General features: G+C 41.6%; 1 protein-coding gene across 1 annotated transcript; it reads left to right on the top strand.

The window, feature by feature from the left end:
* The first annotated feature begins 5580 nt into the window (after nucleotides 1–5580).
* On the top strand, nucleotides 5581–15609 carry LOC111834519 (mucin-5B-like). The gene is made up of 30 exons (XM_072718424.1): nucleotides 5581–5584; nucleotides 6353–6409; nucleotides 6507–6768; nucleotides 6956–7070; nucleotides 7885–7975; nucleotides 8057–8154; nucleotides 8324–8540; nucleotides 8632–8757; nucleotides 8895–9012; nucleotides 9293–9431; nucleotides 9538–9648; nucleotides 9782–9851; nucleotides 9941–10078; nucleotides 10331–10495; nucleotides 10774–10868; nucleotides 11001–11136; nucleotides 11218–11434; nucleotides 11867–11913; nucleotides 12067–12167; nucleotides 12403–12554; nucleotides 12681–12819; nucleotides 12954–13064; nucleotides 13164–13343; nucleotides 13449–13688; nucleotides 13867–14023; nucleotides 14137–14265; nucleotides 14408–14558; nucleotides 14641–14684; nucleotides 14773–14994; nucleotides 15488–15609. Exons 1-30 carry the CDS (start codon nucleotides 5581–5583, stop codon nucleotides 15607–15609), a joined length of 3954 nt encoding a protein of 1317 aa, XP_072574525.1.
* Nucleotides 15610–16547: the final 938 nt, after the last annotated feature.

The raw sequence follows: 16547 nt of genomic DNA, 5'->3' as shown, positions 1-16547 counted from the left end.
ACCCATCACAGGGCACTAACCCATCACAGGGCATCAACCCATCACAGGGCGCCAACCCATCACAGGGTACTAACCTATCACAGGGCACTAACCCATCACAGGGCATCAACCCATCACAGGGCACTAACCCATCACAGGGCGCCAACCCATCACAGGGCATCAACCCATCACAGGGCACTAACCCATCACAGGGCGCCAACCCATCACAGGGCATCAACCCATCACAGGGCGCCAACCCATCACAGGGCATCAACCCATCACAGGGTGCCAACCCATCACAGGGCACTAACCCATCACAGGGCACTAACCTATCACAGGGCGCCAACCCATCACAGGGTACTAACCTATCACAGGGCACTAACCCATCACAGGGCACACTCACACCTATGGACAATTTAGCAATTCCAATTAGCCTCAGCATGTTTTTTGACTGCAGGGACGGGGGGGCTTTGGAATACCTGGAGAAAACCCCACGATGACACAGGGAGAACATGCAAACTCCACACACATGGAACCCAGATCCCTGAGAGATCCCAGAGGTGTGAGGTGACAGTGTTAATCGTGCCATCCAATCACATCTCAATAACACACTTTTAGTTCCAGACATGACAATGATCAAGGTGACGTAAGCTTAGGACAAAATTATTTTTATTATGTTGCTTTACAAACAAAGCTACCAGGTATTTCTGAATCCAAATTTCAAATTTTTTGTTTCTGAAGTTACAGTTATAATCCATCCATCCATCCATTGTCCAACCCACTTATCCTACTGGGTCGCGGAGGTTCCAGAGCCTATCCCGGAAGCAATGGGCACAACCCTGGATGGGGGGCCAGCCCATCGCAGGGCACACTCACACACCATTCACTCACACATGCACACCTAAGGGCAATATAGCAACGCCAATTAGCCTCAGCATGTCTTCGGACTGTGGGGGGAAACCGGAGTACCTGAGGTGCGAGGCAACAGTGCTAACCACTGCACCACCATGCCGCCCCTACAGTTATAATAAATACTACAATTTTTATCTTTATAAGTGCAGTTATACACCTTATATACTGTACACCTTATTTCCATGTATTTAAACTATGCTAAATGATAAATGAGTTTCGAAGAAGTTTCCTCTTTGAATAAATATTTATTCAAGAATTAGTCTATATATTACTTCAGATAATTGGAGACTAACTATGCCAATGTAAAATAAACGTCATATGGCGTATTCTGTTTGTCTAGTATTAGAGAGATTATTTCTTCTTAGTAAAAACGTCAGAGAGAAAAGCAATAATGTTCAATCACAAAGCAGAGCGTCCTGTCTTTGAAACACTATTGTTTTTGTTACAACACAACTTATCCAGACATCCTCACTGGATTAAATCAATAATTCCTGTTAGAGAGTGATATATCACTAGAGCAGTCGGGCCTGACACTAAGCTAAGGACATACATAGCCTTTGGTCTTGGGGACAGCAGTGCCTTATCTGCGTTATTCAAACAAAAATGTGTACCTGAGAGCTATTGGGCTGAAAAGAGCAGGGTTCATCTGTATCTTTAGTTTTTCAACATCTGAATTTTATAGTATTGATGCTTATAATGGCAGTTTGTCACGCAAAGGGTTACTGGCAACAATAATTATATTTAAATAGAGAATAACTTGCTGAAGTTTACCTTGTTCAGTGTTAAAATTAGTTACTTAAAAGCAAATAACTTCATTATTTATTTAACTAAAAAGTGAAAATATGAAGCAATTCGTTGTCATTGTTGACACACCATAATGAAATCCTCTACATTTAACTAATATGTGACATAGCAGTGGGCAGCTATTATTTAGCACCCAGGGGGTAGTACATGGGGGCCATTCCCTACTCAGGGTACCTCAGTGATGCCTTGTTGGTCAGGGATTTGACCCAACAACCTCTCCTTCACAAACACACTTCCCTAACCATTAGGCCACAATACAACTGACTGCATAAACAGAATGTCAGTTAAAAATAACGAAAATAAAGCTAGCAAGATTTAAAATATATAAAATAGAAAAATATTAAAAGACAATGAACTATTAAAAGACAATATGGTTTTCCTGTTATTACTGGGGGAATGGGCAGCATGCAGCTGAAACAGTAACAGGGTTAAATCCCAGTCTTTTTCTTGCTTTTTAACATTTTGTTAAGGTCCTGGGTCCGCACGGACATCCTCATCATTATGTCTGTCAGCTGAGCTGGTTAACATTCGGCCGCTGATACGCTGCTCCTTCTGGCAAAGTTCAGTCCTAACCTACATTAAAGTCCAGCACAAGCATGGATATCACCAGCTTTTTAAAATATGTAGTCAGGAAATATGTTGCTGACCTGATGAAAAGATGCTTCTTAAGTGATTGTTAATGTGATTTAGCTGTAGTGTAGTGAAATATTCCTTGGAGTTGAGTGCAGTTTTTCCTGATGTCTGAATAGCTATTGTTCCTCTGAATTTAAATATCATTTCAATTTAAAATTAATATAACGCTACAGCAAGGGAGTATATTTGGGTGTGGATGGTAGGGACACATCCCAACCGATATTGTGGGGATAGCATGTGTGTTTAGGGGGGTGAGGGGGTTTGAGGCTGATTTTTTCCCTGCCAATGTTGAAACCAAACATATGCCATTGCCCTAGAGGCAGTTTGGATGTTTTATCATCATTTTTTTAACTAAAACTTTATTGGTTGCCTTTTAACATTAGCACAATGCCTAAGTAGCTTTACAAACTGAATTCAGACCTGACCACTACAAAATGAGCCAATGTAAGCCTGGGAAACTCCCTGAGGCTGACGAGAAAGATCTTAAACTGGAGCCAGTTCCTTAAAGAGGAGCTATTGTCTTCACATCCTGTTTTAAAAGGAGGGGGTAGGATATAGTTCATGGAAGCAAGTCCATCCTTATGTTTAATATTATTAATTTGTTTACTCAGCAGACTGTTACACCTTTATAATACACATCCTTTCCACTGTGTGTACACCAAGATGGATGGGATAATGCCCTTTTATTTCTGTTTTTATGCATCATGGTGAAAGACAGCTGAATGTAGACCGCGTACACAAGACCCCTACACCTAAAGCAGGGGTAGCCAATCTTACCCAGAAATGGCCATTGTGAGTGTGGGTTTTCGCTGCAGCTCCCTAATTAGATTTCTAATTAGGGGACTGATTGGCTGAAGAGTCCTCACACCTGGGTTTGAACAGCTGACCTACAGGTTATCCCAAAAACCTGCATACACACCGGCCCTTTGCGGATAAGATTGGCCACCCCAGACTTAAGGGATTCACTCGATAATGTGGCTCATAAAATGGCCTGGTATTAATTTCCATTGTGTTTACTGACTTTTCTGTCATAACATTTTATGCTGGAAATAATGATCAATATATTTAAAAACCAATCATTAAGGTGGAATGTTAATTAGATATATTCTCATCACAATATTTGACATCAATATATACTATTACACTGTCTTATGTGTACATTGTCTTATCAGTACTGACCTCGTTTTAATTTATCTGTCCTCTTTTGATACCTTGTCTCCAAAGGATGAATAGATTTGCCATTTTATTTACAAGTTAGTTTATATATTTTAAACACTTTTGTTGTCATGTTTAAAAATCCCCACTCACTAAGTATATCCTCATGATCTCTAAAAGCAGCCCTGTTCTTCAGAGATGCTTCACTGGCTATCTTCATCACGGAGGGAGTATCTGCTCAACTTGACGTCACAATTTCATCATTATGCTGCATCTGCGTCATTCACCTCTTTCCATGCTTCTTTTACAATAATACACCACACGTTAACCTTTAATAAGGTGCCACTCATAAATCATATTCATTTATTTTACTTCTGGATTCTGTACTGTAAGCTTATGTTAAGGGCAGGTTGACACTCCATCTGTTTACCCAGTTAAGGCAAGGCAATAGGTTTCAGAATTGGAGAATCAATCTGTAATGATTAAACAAACCACCTTGAGCCGATGAACCTGGTAAACAGTGGTGGTTTTGACAAGGCTTTCAAAAGGGTGGGAAATGAAGAAGGATACTAAATCTTCTGAAGAAAACCATCCTGTGATTGAAATATGACTAACACACTAACATTACAACATATGGTCAATATTACACTTAGGGATTGGTCAGAACAGGACGTTGTGCTGCAAAACAGGACCTTTCACTATATGAACAAAACAAAGGCCAGTCCAAGATCAGTACATGTTAAGGGTTACTTATGGGTAATAGGAAACATTCCTTTACTGCTAAAATTGCTGTGAGACTTCTGGTCATCTATAAAGTCTACAAATCAGATGTGCTGTCATATTTTATTGAATACTGGGAAATCCTGTGATAAACTGGCATCCCATCCTGGGTGTACCCCAACCTTGTGTCTATGCTAACCCCCCCCCCCCCCCCCCCCGCTCATGACCAGGACAAGAACATAGATAGATGGGATGTGTCTCTGATTGTGGGACATGGATCTGGGACAGGTTCCAGGTTCACCCCGACCCTGCAATGAATAAGCAGGTATGATGGATTGATGGAGTTCCTGTCATTACCAGAACCATATTTGTTAAAATCGTTGAAAACTGTCATGTTGTTTTTCCATGCAAACAGAATGAAAGACATTTTCATTTGAAATCCCGGCATGTGTGGCCAGTCATGCTGAGAGGACATCAGCGAAAAAAAAACAAACGATTATTCGATTTGTTTTGGGGGTTAAATAACTTATTACAGATTCTGGAAATACAGCTGGTGAGGTGAATCGGGTCATTTCTATCTGCATAATTACATAACACCACAGCTCTGGTAATGTAATCCAAGCAATAATGGTGATTTTAGTTGTGTAATGTAATTATAAAACTAGTGTTACCAAAACACAGCAAAATGCTTCAGTGAGGAGCCCCTAGCAGGACGTGCTCCAAAGTAACCTGTATTCCTTAAAAAATGTATAGGTACTTCTGTTGAATTCTGCTAATATACTGCCTAATGTAGTAATTATGGCTGTCCATATTCAAGTAATATTACATATAAAAAATAATACATTTACTGTCAATGTCATTAACAACTGGACAAAGTAACCAAACGAGAGGCTGGACATAAAAACATTATACACGCAATTCCATTTAAGTAAAATCCCATGGAGTGTTAACTGACTTGACGATAGCTCTTCTTACATTAACGTTAAAATAAATAATCAAGTGACAATATCCACACAATAATTTTAATAGGTATCTCATTTCTTCTTCCAAATTTTGGTGATGAATTATTTATATTTGTTTCTCTTTTGTTTTAAAGCTTAAAGGTATATTTTCAACATGAAAGAAGGAGAAAGTGAGACACAGTGTATAATGAAATAGCAGACAATTTTGATGTAGGATGTTTACAAATTAGGGAGGGAATCTATTGTATTTCCCGAAGCCTATTGTTAACAACTTTAGAATTGTGCTCCACCTTCATCCTTAACTTTTAAGCATGCTGGTCCCTCCTCAGAGTTAGGTGGTATAAAAATCAACGCATGCTTATGCATATTGCTCAAGACAGGTGTTGCTTAGTGAGACTCAAGACACAGGGGGGACATGGGTACGGCAATGAACGTACCCTACTGGGTACTGGTATGGATGGCAATGTCTGTCGGACTCTCCTCCACACAAACAGGTTGGTAGACTACGAATTTCTAGTTCAAAACTAGTTTTTTCTAGAGAGAAACATGGACAGTATGCATGGACAATGTTCACTGACCAAATGTATTTTAAGGTTGTAATATCAAATTTGTGTGTCAGTTAATGGCCCTGAAATTCTTCTGGCTTTCTCCAGTTGAGAAAAAGTATGTTTTTAGGTGACTAAATTGTCCATAGTATGTATATGTATGATCATTTTGTCATGCTTGTATTTTCTGTGACCTAGATCAATGGCACCGTATGAAGTATTTAAATGATTCAATATAAAAGATTTGGTTCAATATAGATCATAGTTGTAAAAAAATAATAATGAGTGATAGTAAAAAATATAAATTGAAAAAAAAAACATTCCTCCAACCCTGATTGGAGTAAAAATATGTCCTCTTACTTCTTATAATGGCTACGGATGGTTGTGTACTTCATAAACCCTCCTTCAAAAAATTGTTAAAAAGTATTATTATATAATGATACAGAATGAAATTGCACCTAACTGTTCTTCATTCCAGTCAGAACAACTGACAGTCTTACTATGACTGGCCAGTGAATTGAAAAATATGATGACACTAATATATATGCACTGATTTACCATTGACCTTTCTGCTCATCTTACGTCATTAGCTACCATCAGAAAACTATGCAACACATTTAATATGTGTCCTTTCATTTTTAGTAAGCAACCAGACCATTACAGCCATTCCACCGTTGCTGACAATCCCAAAGACTGCAGGTAGGAAGCTTACAAACGTGCTCTACAGTAAAAGTGTGATTAAAGAGTGTGATTATCTGAGACTAGCTTGATGATGCTGTTATCTATTTTGCCCTAGGTGTTAGCCCTTCACACAATGGACAGATTTGCAGCACATGGGGAAACTATCACTTCAAGACCTTTGATGGGTACTTCTTCAATCTCCCCTCAACCTGCAACTACATCCTAACCTCACTCTGCAAGACTGCTTATGAGGATTTCAACATCCAGATGAGGCGTCAGGTTGTAGATGATCTGCCCACCATCAGCAAGATCACGATGAAGCTCGATGGGACGGTGGTGGTGCTCCAGAATGGTTCCATTGAGGTCAATGGGCAGATGTGAGTGCTACCCTTCTTTTGGCACCTGAGTGGCATCAATACATTCTGGTTAAAAGACTGAAATTCTAAGTATCAGCTTCTAACCATAAAGTATATGATTATTTACTAAAGTTCTATTAGCAAAATGGATTATTGCCCAAGTTACTACAAAGTAATCATATCTCTGCTGGAATTCTGTTTCCCCCAGAGTCGTGGCGCCTTTCAGCCAAGCGGGAATTCTTATTGAGAGGACCCCTTCCTACGTGACTATCCATACAAGGCTGGGACTGCAGCTCCAGTGGAATGAAAACGATTATCTCATGGTACAAATGTTCCATAAATTCATTTTTTAATGTTATTTTTAATAATTTGCATCTCCAACATACCCGGCTTTCCGAAGAACAAAAATATCATGCATTAGGAAACTCATGCGTCTTAGCATAGCATTTAGCGTTGAGTCTCCCTATGCAGCGTCATGGGGTTTCTCCCTAAGGAAGGTTAGGTAGACTGGGGTTTCTAAATTCCCCATACTGTGGGACTGTGTGTGTACATTTGCATTACATTTTACTTTACTTAGCAGACTCTTTTGTTCAAAGCAACACACAATTGAGGAAAACTGTGATTAGATGCTGTCCCATCCTGGGAATTCCCCTGCCGTATGGTGTGTGATTCCTACAGTAGGATCTAGGCTGACCCTCTATAGGATGCTTATTGGGGAGATGGATGGATGGATCACTATGCGCCATTCAATCCAAATTAATGCTGTGCTGCTTGCAATATATTTGTAAAGTCTGTTCACCACCATTTAAGCACCTTTGGTCAATAGTTCCTAACCCAGTCCTCAGCTCCCCTCAGCCAGTTCATGAGTTTTTTCCTAGTCCACCACCTGCAAGGCTAAGCCAGGCCAAAAAGGGTACTGTAGTTGACAGGTTAAATCAGGTGTGCGGGCAAAAATGTGGACTGACTGATATTAATGCATAAAAAATACTGCTGGTTGGCTTTGACCTTTTTAAGGAGTGCAGGTGATTCATCTCATTTAATGTGCTGTTATAAGCTTCTGGGGAAACGGCATTCTTCAGCGATTTATTTAACACTCTACTTGTCTTAATAGGTTACTAATTTCTGTACTGTCCCTAGGTGGAGCTGGACAGTAAATACAGAAACCTGACTTGTGGACTTTGCGGAGACTTCAACAGCGTACCTCTGTATGATGAGTTCTACACAAATGGTGAGTCACCATTCAGTGTCCTCTTCCGGAGAATTCCACAGGGGGGGGTTGACTTTGTTTAAACAGTCCATTTCCTTTCAGGTGTGTTAATGAATACATTGCAAATGGCTAACATGTGGAGAATGGACGGGCCAACAGAAAGCTGTGAACTTCAGACTGTACAGGAATGTGGGGAGCAGGTATTTAGTCTGATTACAGTCATGAAATATGTGGAAGTTTAACGCACTTGTATATAATGCCATATGACTTTGGAAGACTTTTCTACACCTTTAGTCACTGATCACGATGTCATCATAGAGCTGAGTTTTCCTGTGTATTAAGCTCCGCCTCTTCCCTGTTCACTGCCAGGTTCCAGTTTGCCAGGAGCTGCTGAGCAGCTCTGCCTTCAGCAATTGCCAGGACCTCGTCTCCGTCGACCCCTTTATCCAGGCCTGCGCGCAAGACATGTGCCAGTGTGACAACAGCAACAGATCCTTCTGCCTGTGCAACACCATTTCAGAGTACTCACGTCAATGTGTCCATGCAGGGGGGGCGCCGGGGCAATGGAGGACGGACCAGTTTTGTGGTAAATAAATATTAACATAAGACTAATTCTCATTAAAGTGGTACTTCTGTTGGATTTCAGGGTTTGACCTTTGCCTCCCTATATCTGGCAGCTGTGTCATGTCCCTCCAACATGGAGTATCAGGAATGTGGCATTCCTTGTCCTGACACCTGTTCTAACCCAGAGAGAGGGCAACTGTGCGAGGAACATTGTACTGATGGATGCTTCTGCCCACCTGGTATCGTATTCATTTAAAATGTATACTTGATTTAATGCTCAGAAGATTGCCCTCACCTGAAATTACATACATTTGCAGTGCGAGTTCACCAAGTCAGTTTCAAAGAGGGTTTCTAAATCTCCTCTGATCTGTGTCAGGCATGGTTATGGATGACATCACCCAGAAAGGCTGCATCCCATTGGAGGAGTGCTCCTGCAGACACAATGGGAATGTTTACCAATCTGGGGACTTGTATACGACCGGCTGCAAAAGCTGGTAAGCAACCTGCAGCGGCTGCCTCACAGACTGAAAGATGGTGTCTTCGTATTAAGTGGAATTTCGTTAAACCCATTTCTTTCTGATATCCTAGTGGGGAGATAGTGGGCAATAAGTCCCTGAAGTTGACCCCAAAGAATGTACTGTTTGCAAAAGAATTACTGTGCGGCAACCAGTAGAAACTCAAGCGTTATATAACTTTACACTACTGAGATTAGTACTTTTTAACTCTAAATGGATATGCATTGGCTCAATCAAGTGCTTCAATTTGTGCTGCTAGCATGTGCTATGGAGGCCAATGGAACTGCCAAGACCTGGACTGCCCAGGTAACTGCTACGTGGAAGGAGGTTCACACATCACCACCTTTGATGGCAAAGCCTATAGCTTTCATGGAGATTGTTCCTATGTCCTTACAAAGGTCAGTGACTTAGTTTTCCTTTTTTTGTAGCAAGTTGGGGATAGGAACCATGCAAGTGGCAAAACAGTGATCTGACATTCAAGTTACATTTTGTGTATTTCTACAGGAATGTAACGGAACTGACTTCACCATTTTGGGAGACTTGAATAAGTGTGGACAGTCTGACACAGAGACATGTCTCACCACCGTGACTCTCTCCATCAGTGATGGGTCCACTGTGAGTAAGCCGGGCTTATTCCTGGTGAAGTAATAATTTGTTTGATTACTCTGGGAGCTATTTATAGATTGGGGCAACAATCTTCATATTGATCTGACTTGATGATGCTGACAAAAACCCATTGTATCTAAAGGTCATCAGAATCCAGGACGATCAAAATGTGCTTGTTAATGGACTGAGCGTAAAGCTGCCAATTTACACAAGTAAGGTTTATGTTTTTAAGACCACAGCTTCCATGTCCAAGTCATATAATTGAACTGTTTTATAAATAACCCTTTTTTTTGTTTCACAGCATCTGTGATTATCTTCAGACCCTCCACATTTTACGGCATTGTACAAACCATGTCTGGGATTCAGCTCATGGTCCAGTTCATCCCCACCATGCAGGTCTACATCTCTCTGGACTCATCCTACAAAGATAGGACATGTGGTACGCACTCCCATCTCCTTCTTCCTGAAGATCTTGTCGGTATAACCACATCAATAGGAGGGGGGCGGGGGGGTGCACTGTGATTTTACATTTATTTAGCAGGCACTTTTATCCAAAGCGACGCACTTTTTTGAGAGATTAGCCAGTCCCTCAAGTAACTGAGGGGTAAGGACCTTGCCCAAGGGCACAGTTCCCTAACCTGCTGAACCACACGCCATGCCCACATTTCCTATCTTCCTATTTTTGCGACAGGTCTCTGTGGGAGCTTCAACAACATCCAGGCTGACGACTTCAAGACTGATAGTGGACTGGTAGAGGGAACAGCTGTGGCCTTTGCCAACACCTGGAAAACAAGACCCAGCTGCCCAGATGTGAGCAGCAGCTTTGTCAACCCCTGCAGCCAGAGTGTGGACAACGGTACCCATTATTTCTGTCAGCTGTTCTTACTGTATATCCTTTTCCCTCAGGATTTTTAAAGATTTTTCCTCCAGGGCCTTCGGTTTCCTTCCAGAGCCCGGAGACAGTAGGCGATTGCCAGTAGTGTGTGATTGCATGTGAGTGAGTGTGTGGCTGTGCTTTGAGATGGAATGACGTTGCGCTACGTGGCCTGAGCTCCCTGCGTCCCTGTTCTGGATAAGCATGTGGAAGATGGATGAATTTCTGCAATTGCATTGTAATCAATCTTTCTATTTCAGAGCGATATGCTGAGTACTGGTGCTCCATGCTATCAGACCCACAGGGAGTGTTTGCGCCATGTCATACCGAGATAAGTCCAGGCATCTATGAAGATGTACGTCTACCCACACTTATACATCCCTCACTGTTTGGTAGATTCCTACCCTTGCTAGTACTAAAGTTAAAATGAAAATGAAATACTTATCATTGAAACTTCCCTTTAAGAAACTCTGCTCTCCCCTTGCAGAACTGCATGTATGACAGCTGCAACTGCGCAGACAGCGAGAAATGCATGTGTGCTTCTATCTCCGCCTATGTTCATGCCTGTGCTGATGCGGGCGTGCTGCTCTCCGGTTGGAGGGATACCATCTGCCGTAAGTTTGGTGTCATTCAATGCAGGACAACCTAAAAGAGTTCAGCGACATTCACATTAACACCGTGTCCTCCTGCATCCACCTGTCCAGAGACATACAAAGCCAGCTGCCCCAGCACCATGGTCTACTCCTACGACATGAACAGCTGCGGCCGCACCTGCGATTCCCTCGTTAAGCCAGACTACTCCTGTCAGGTGAAATTCACAGCCGTAGATGGCTGTGGCTGTGATCAAGGGAGTTACATGGACCAGGCGGGGAGCTGTGTCCAGCAAGACAGCTGCCTCTGCCAAGAGAGCCTGGCATCGGGGTAGGGGTTTCCCACTCATAATCACAGGGTTTTGCTTTCACTCCATTTACAGGTTCATTCTTTGCTTGCAGTTTCCCTAAATCTGCAAAGATGCAACATATTGTCGATCATAATATCCACCCCATGAAACTTCCCTTTATTGTATTTACATTGACTTATTTACCAGATGCTTGTATCTAAACCAATGTACAATGAGGAAGCAGGATCAACTAGTCCCTTCTGCATTTGGGGTTAAGAGCCTAGCTTAAGAGCCCAACAATGAAATCATGATAACTAGATGTGTGTGTGTGTGTGTGTGTGCGTGTGTCTGTGTTAAAGGATACAGGTGCAATTCAAGACATTTTCTTGAATTTTTTGTGGCTTCATTGGTGGCAGCTGAATTAGAGTCTGTACATGCAGATCTGTCTAATGCTACTGTCCTTCATCTTGCAGCGTATGCAGTGACGGGATGGCCGTGTTGCCCCTTTCTGCCGAAACGAGTATGTGCTTATTTTTTCATTGAAAAATCTATTTGTTATCAAGAATATTCAAATGAACCCAAACATGATTTGACCAGCTTAAATTACTTCATAAATAAAGTTTGATAAGGCAGTTCTGTGGGAAGAGTGACTAGCTTCTCTTTGTCTCCTTAGGATGCCAAAGCCCAATGGTCTTCTTCAACTGCTCAAGTGCTGGACTAGGTGCTGTAGGATCTGAGTGTCAGAAGAGCTGTAAGAATCTGGATATGACATGTGTAAGTCGGCTGATAGTTAGCACTTTACACCATGATAACATGATACCAATGTCGACATTTCACCCCCTCCCTCCCTCCCTCCATCCATCCATCCATCCATCCATCCATCTTCAGAACGCTTCTCCTAGTGATGGTTGTGGTTGTACACACTTCATCCAGTTATAAAGCAGAGATGCCGACTGTAAGCGATTGTTTCCAATAGCACCCGACTAACTTTTTTATTCCCCTGTCACAGATCAGCACAGAATGTATGTCAGGCTGTACATGCCCCCCCGGCATGGTATATGATGGGAACGAGGGATGTATAGAGGAAGAGAACTGCCCCTGTTTTTACAATGATGCTCCACATAATCCAGGAGATAGTATTAAAGTAGATTGCAACACATGGTATGTTCTCCATCTTTGGACAATTACTGTAATATCAGAGTCATATGAAAGTATACAAATATGAAGCTATATTGTGGCTTATATTGATTTTCTTAGTTCAGATTTTCTGTTCTCTCTTTATTTCAGTACTTGTGAGAATAGGAAGTGGGACTGTACCAATAATCAGTGCTATGGTACCTGTTCTGTCTATGGAGATGGACATTATGTCACTGTTGATGGGAAAAGGTACAACTTCAATGGAAACAGTGAATATGTTCTCATCCAGGTATGTCAGAGTGATTTAAACTTCCGTACTCACGTTCTCATGAAGTAAAAATGTCACTCGGTTTTACAATAACAATTACATTTTATGAAAATCAAGTGTTATGTAAGAGTTCTGAAGTTGAAACACTCTTGCAGGACTATTGTGGTGGGAGCAATTCCAATGGTACCTTCAGAGTCATCACTGAGAACATTCCATGTGGCACCACAGGCGCCACCTGCTCTAAGGCTATTAAGCTCTTCCTAGGGGTGAGGGAGAAAGATCAATCTTCTGTCCACTTCAGGGAAGGATGAGATCTTTACCCAAACCTTTTGGTTATTAACACATATAATCTCTGTTTATTTCAGAATAATGAACTTATCCTTTCGGAGGGAGAATACAAAGTAATTCCGAAAAATACAGGCATAGAGGTGCCATACCAGATCCGAATTATGGGGATTTACATTGTTATTGAAGCCAACAATAGCCTCATATTCATGTGGGACAGAAAAACTAGCATATTCATCAAACTGAGTCCTGCATATAAAGTGAGTAAATACAATTTTTAAAATATGTGATTGCAGTATTAATCTCCATCTTATTTCTAGTTGGTTCTAACCCTCAACGTCTTGTGTTTTTGATTGTTCATCTAGGGCCAAGTCTGTGGCTTGTGTGGAAACTACGATGGCAACAGAAACAATGATTTCATCACTCGAAGCCAGTTAGTCGTTGTAGACCCCATTGAGTTTGGGAACAGCTGGGCAGTCTCATCGAACAACCTTAATGATACAAGCAACAACGATCCTTGCAGCACCAATCCATACAGGAAGTCTTGGGCCCAGAAACAGTGCAGCATTATCAACAGCAATGTGTTCACTGCTTGTCATTCTAAGGTACAAAATCTGATTACACTCTTGATTACTGTCTATGCTAGGGGTGCCTTGTGGAATCTGCATGACTAACCTAAATACCTCGAACCTATACATTTAATATTGCCATTAAGATGCATGCACCATAAGTGTAATTTTTGTAATAGCTAGCATTTTGACAGCGCTTGTAATTTCTGCTAAGGTGGATCCCAGTGAATTCTATGATGACTGTGTCAAAGACTCATGTGCCTGTGACAGTGGAGGGGACTGTGAGTGCTTCTGCACAGCTGTTGCAGCCTATGCTCAGGCCTGCAATGAGGCAGGTGCCTGCATCACCTGGCGGTCACCCCAAATCTGCCGTGAGTTTCTGTTCCGAATTCAATTGACAGCACTGCACTTTATGAGTCAAATAAGAGAATCACAAAATAATGATATTAATAATGTCATAATGATCTCCTCTTCCATGCTGTAGCATTGTTCTGTGATTTCTACAACACTCCTGACCAGTGTGAGTGGCATTACCAGCCCTGCGGAGCTCCATGCATGAAGACTTGCCGGAACCCCACCGGGGTGTGTTCTGAACAAATGCCAGTGATGGAAGGTAAAACGATTTTGCTGAGTTGGACTACATGTATAAGATTTAAAAAGGAATTGCTGTTGTTAAAACTTCTATATACTTTATGTGCGAAGGGAAACACGGATTTGCACAGTGGTAAACTTTGTTTGGATGAATCTGTCTCAAGGTTGCTATCCCAATTGCCCCTCGAGTCGACCCTTCTTTGATGAGGACTCAATGAAGTGTGTGGAGGCAGAGCAGTGTGGTTGTTATGATGCTGAAGAGAAACACTACAATACAGGGGAGAGTGTTCCCACCACACAGAACTGCGAGTCTTGGTAGGTGTCTCGTATTTATGTCTATATATCATTTGTAAATCACTATAAAGAAATAACACATTGTGTTTTTCCCCCCATCAAGTTACTGTTCATCAACCGGAATAAACTGCACCTATGATGTTCAAGGTAAGCACGATGATCTGCATCAGTTCTGTGAAATTTCATTTGATGGAGAAAAGACAACCATACTTAGAAAAGAAATGTTTCTCTACAGCTTGTTCCTGCATCTACAAAGGAAATAAGTACTCATATGGGTCAACAATATACCATACTACTGATGGTGATGGAAGCTGTATCACGGCAGTGTGTGGGGAAAATGGAACCATTAACAGGGACATGAACGCCTGTGAGACTACTGTAGCTCCTACCACAATGACAGCAACAACAAGAACAAGAACCACATCAACACCAACTACGGTTTTTGTATTTTCAACAGGTAGGAAGAGATACTTTTACGTAATACATTTAGCGAGCCTAATTATTTAAAAAAACTAACTATATATCAACGGTTGTAAATATCAAGGATAGTAAAATGTTGAAAAGTAATTCTATGCTCTTTAACTTAAAAAATTACAGAAAGTACAACAGCATCTACTGAAGCTCCTACCGTAACAACAAAAACAGCAGGAACTACATCAACACCAACAACCATTTTTGTATATTCAACAGGTAGGAAGAGATATATTTAAGTAAAATAGTTAGTGAGTGCGATAATTTCTAAAGATCAAATGCCAAATATGTCATGAAAATCAAACATAGTAAAATGTTGAAATGTAACATTAGGCTCTTTACTTTCAACATTTACAGAAAGTACAATGGGAACTACAGCCATAGCACCGCTAACACAAACAATACCAATGATGACAGCAACACTGCCAATCACTGAAAGTACAACAGGAGTTACTAGTGGATCCACTCAACCATCCAAGATTCAGACCAGTGGTCCATCAACTGCTTCGACAACGACCCTTGCAGAAATTACAACTTCCACCTTACAGACTACAGCAACTTCAGGACCACCTTCAAGCACCACAACTATAATTCAACCTGAGACAACGTCAGCACCTTCCACAAAAACAGAAACAACCACAGTCCCAACATCAACAATACCACTCAGCACAACAACACCTGAAACAGTGAAAACCTCGACTGAAGGTACAACAACAGGAGTTACTAGTGGATCCACTCAACGATCTAAGACTGAGACCAGTGGTACCTCAACTATGTCAGCGCCAACTATATCAGAATTAGAAAGCTCGACAACAGGGGTTCCAAAAACTTCTGTGGCGTCTTCAACAACTTCGACTGAGAAAACGTTAGCTCCTTCCACAATAACAGACACAACAACTGTCCCAACATCCACAATACCAGTCAGCACAACAAAACCTGAAATAGTGACAACCTTGACTGAAGGTACAACAACAGGAGTTACTAGTGGATCCACTCAACCATCCAAGATTCAGACAAGTGGTCCTTCAACTGCTTCGACAACGACCCTTGCAGAAATGACAACTTCCACCTCACAGACTCCAGCAACAACAGGACCACCTTCAAGCACCACAACCATAATTCGACCTGAGACAACGTCAGCACCTTCCACAAAAACAGAAACAACCACTCTCCCAACATCCACAATACCAGTCAGCACAACATCTGAAACAGTGACAACCTCGACTGAAGGTACAACAACAGGAGTTACTAGTGGATCCACTCAACCATCCAAGATTCACACCAGTGGTACATCAACTGCTTCGACAACGACCCTTGCAGAAATTACAACTTCAACCTCGCAGACTCCAGCAACATCAGGACCACCTGCAAGCACCACAACCATAATTAAACCTGAGACAACATCAGGACCTTCCACAAAAAAAGAAACCACCACTGTCTCAACATCCACAATACCAGTCAGCACAACATCTAAAACAGTGACAACCTCGACTGAAGGTACAACAACAGGAGTTACTAGTGGATCCACTCAACCATCCA

The sequence above is a fragment of the Paramormyrops kingsleyae genome, chromosome 11, assembly GCF_048594095.1.
Source record: "Paramormyrops kingsleyae isolate MSU_618 chromosome 11, PKINGS_0.4, whole genome shotgun sequence".
NCBI lineage: Eukaryota > Metazoa > Chordata > Actinopteri > Osteoglossiformes > Mormyridae > Paramormyrops > Paramormyrops kingsleyae.
This window is presented reverse-complemented; position numbering and strand designations above follow the sequence as displayed.

Bases quoted from the DNA above. Each gene is read 5' to 3' on its own strand.
- LOC111834519 (XM_072718424.1), top strand. The intron at 13,344-13,448 runs GTGAGTAAATAC...TTGTTCATCTAG, and splicing joins AACTGAGTCCTGCATATAAA to GGCCAAGTCTGTGGCTTGTG. The intron at 14,266-14,407 runs GTAAAACGATTT...ATCTGTCTCAAG, and splicing joins ACAAATGCCAGTGATGGAAG to GTTGCTATCCCAATTGCCCC.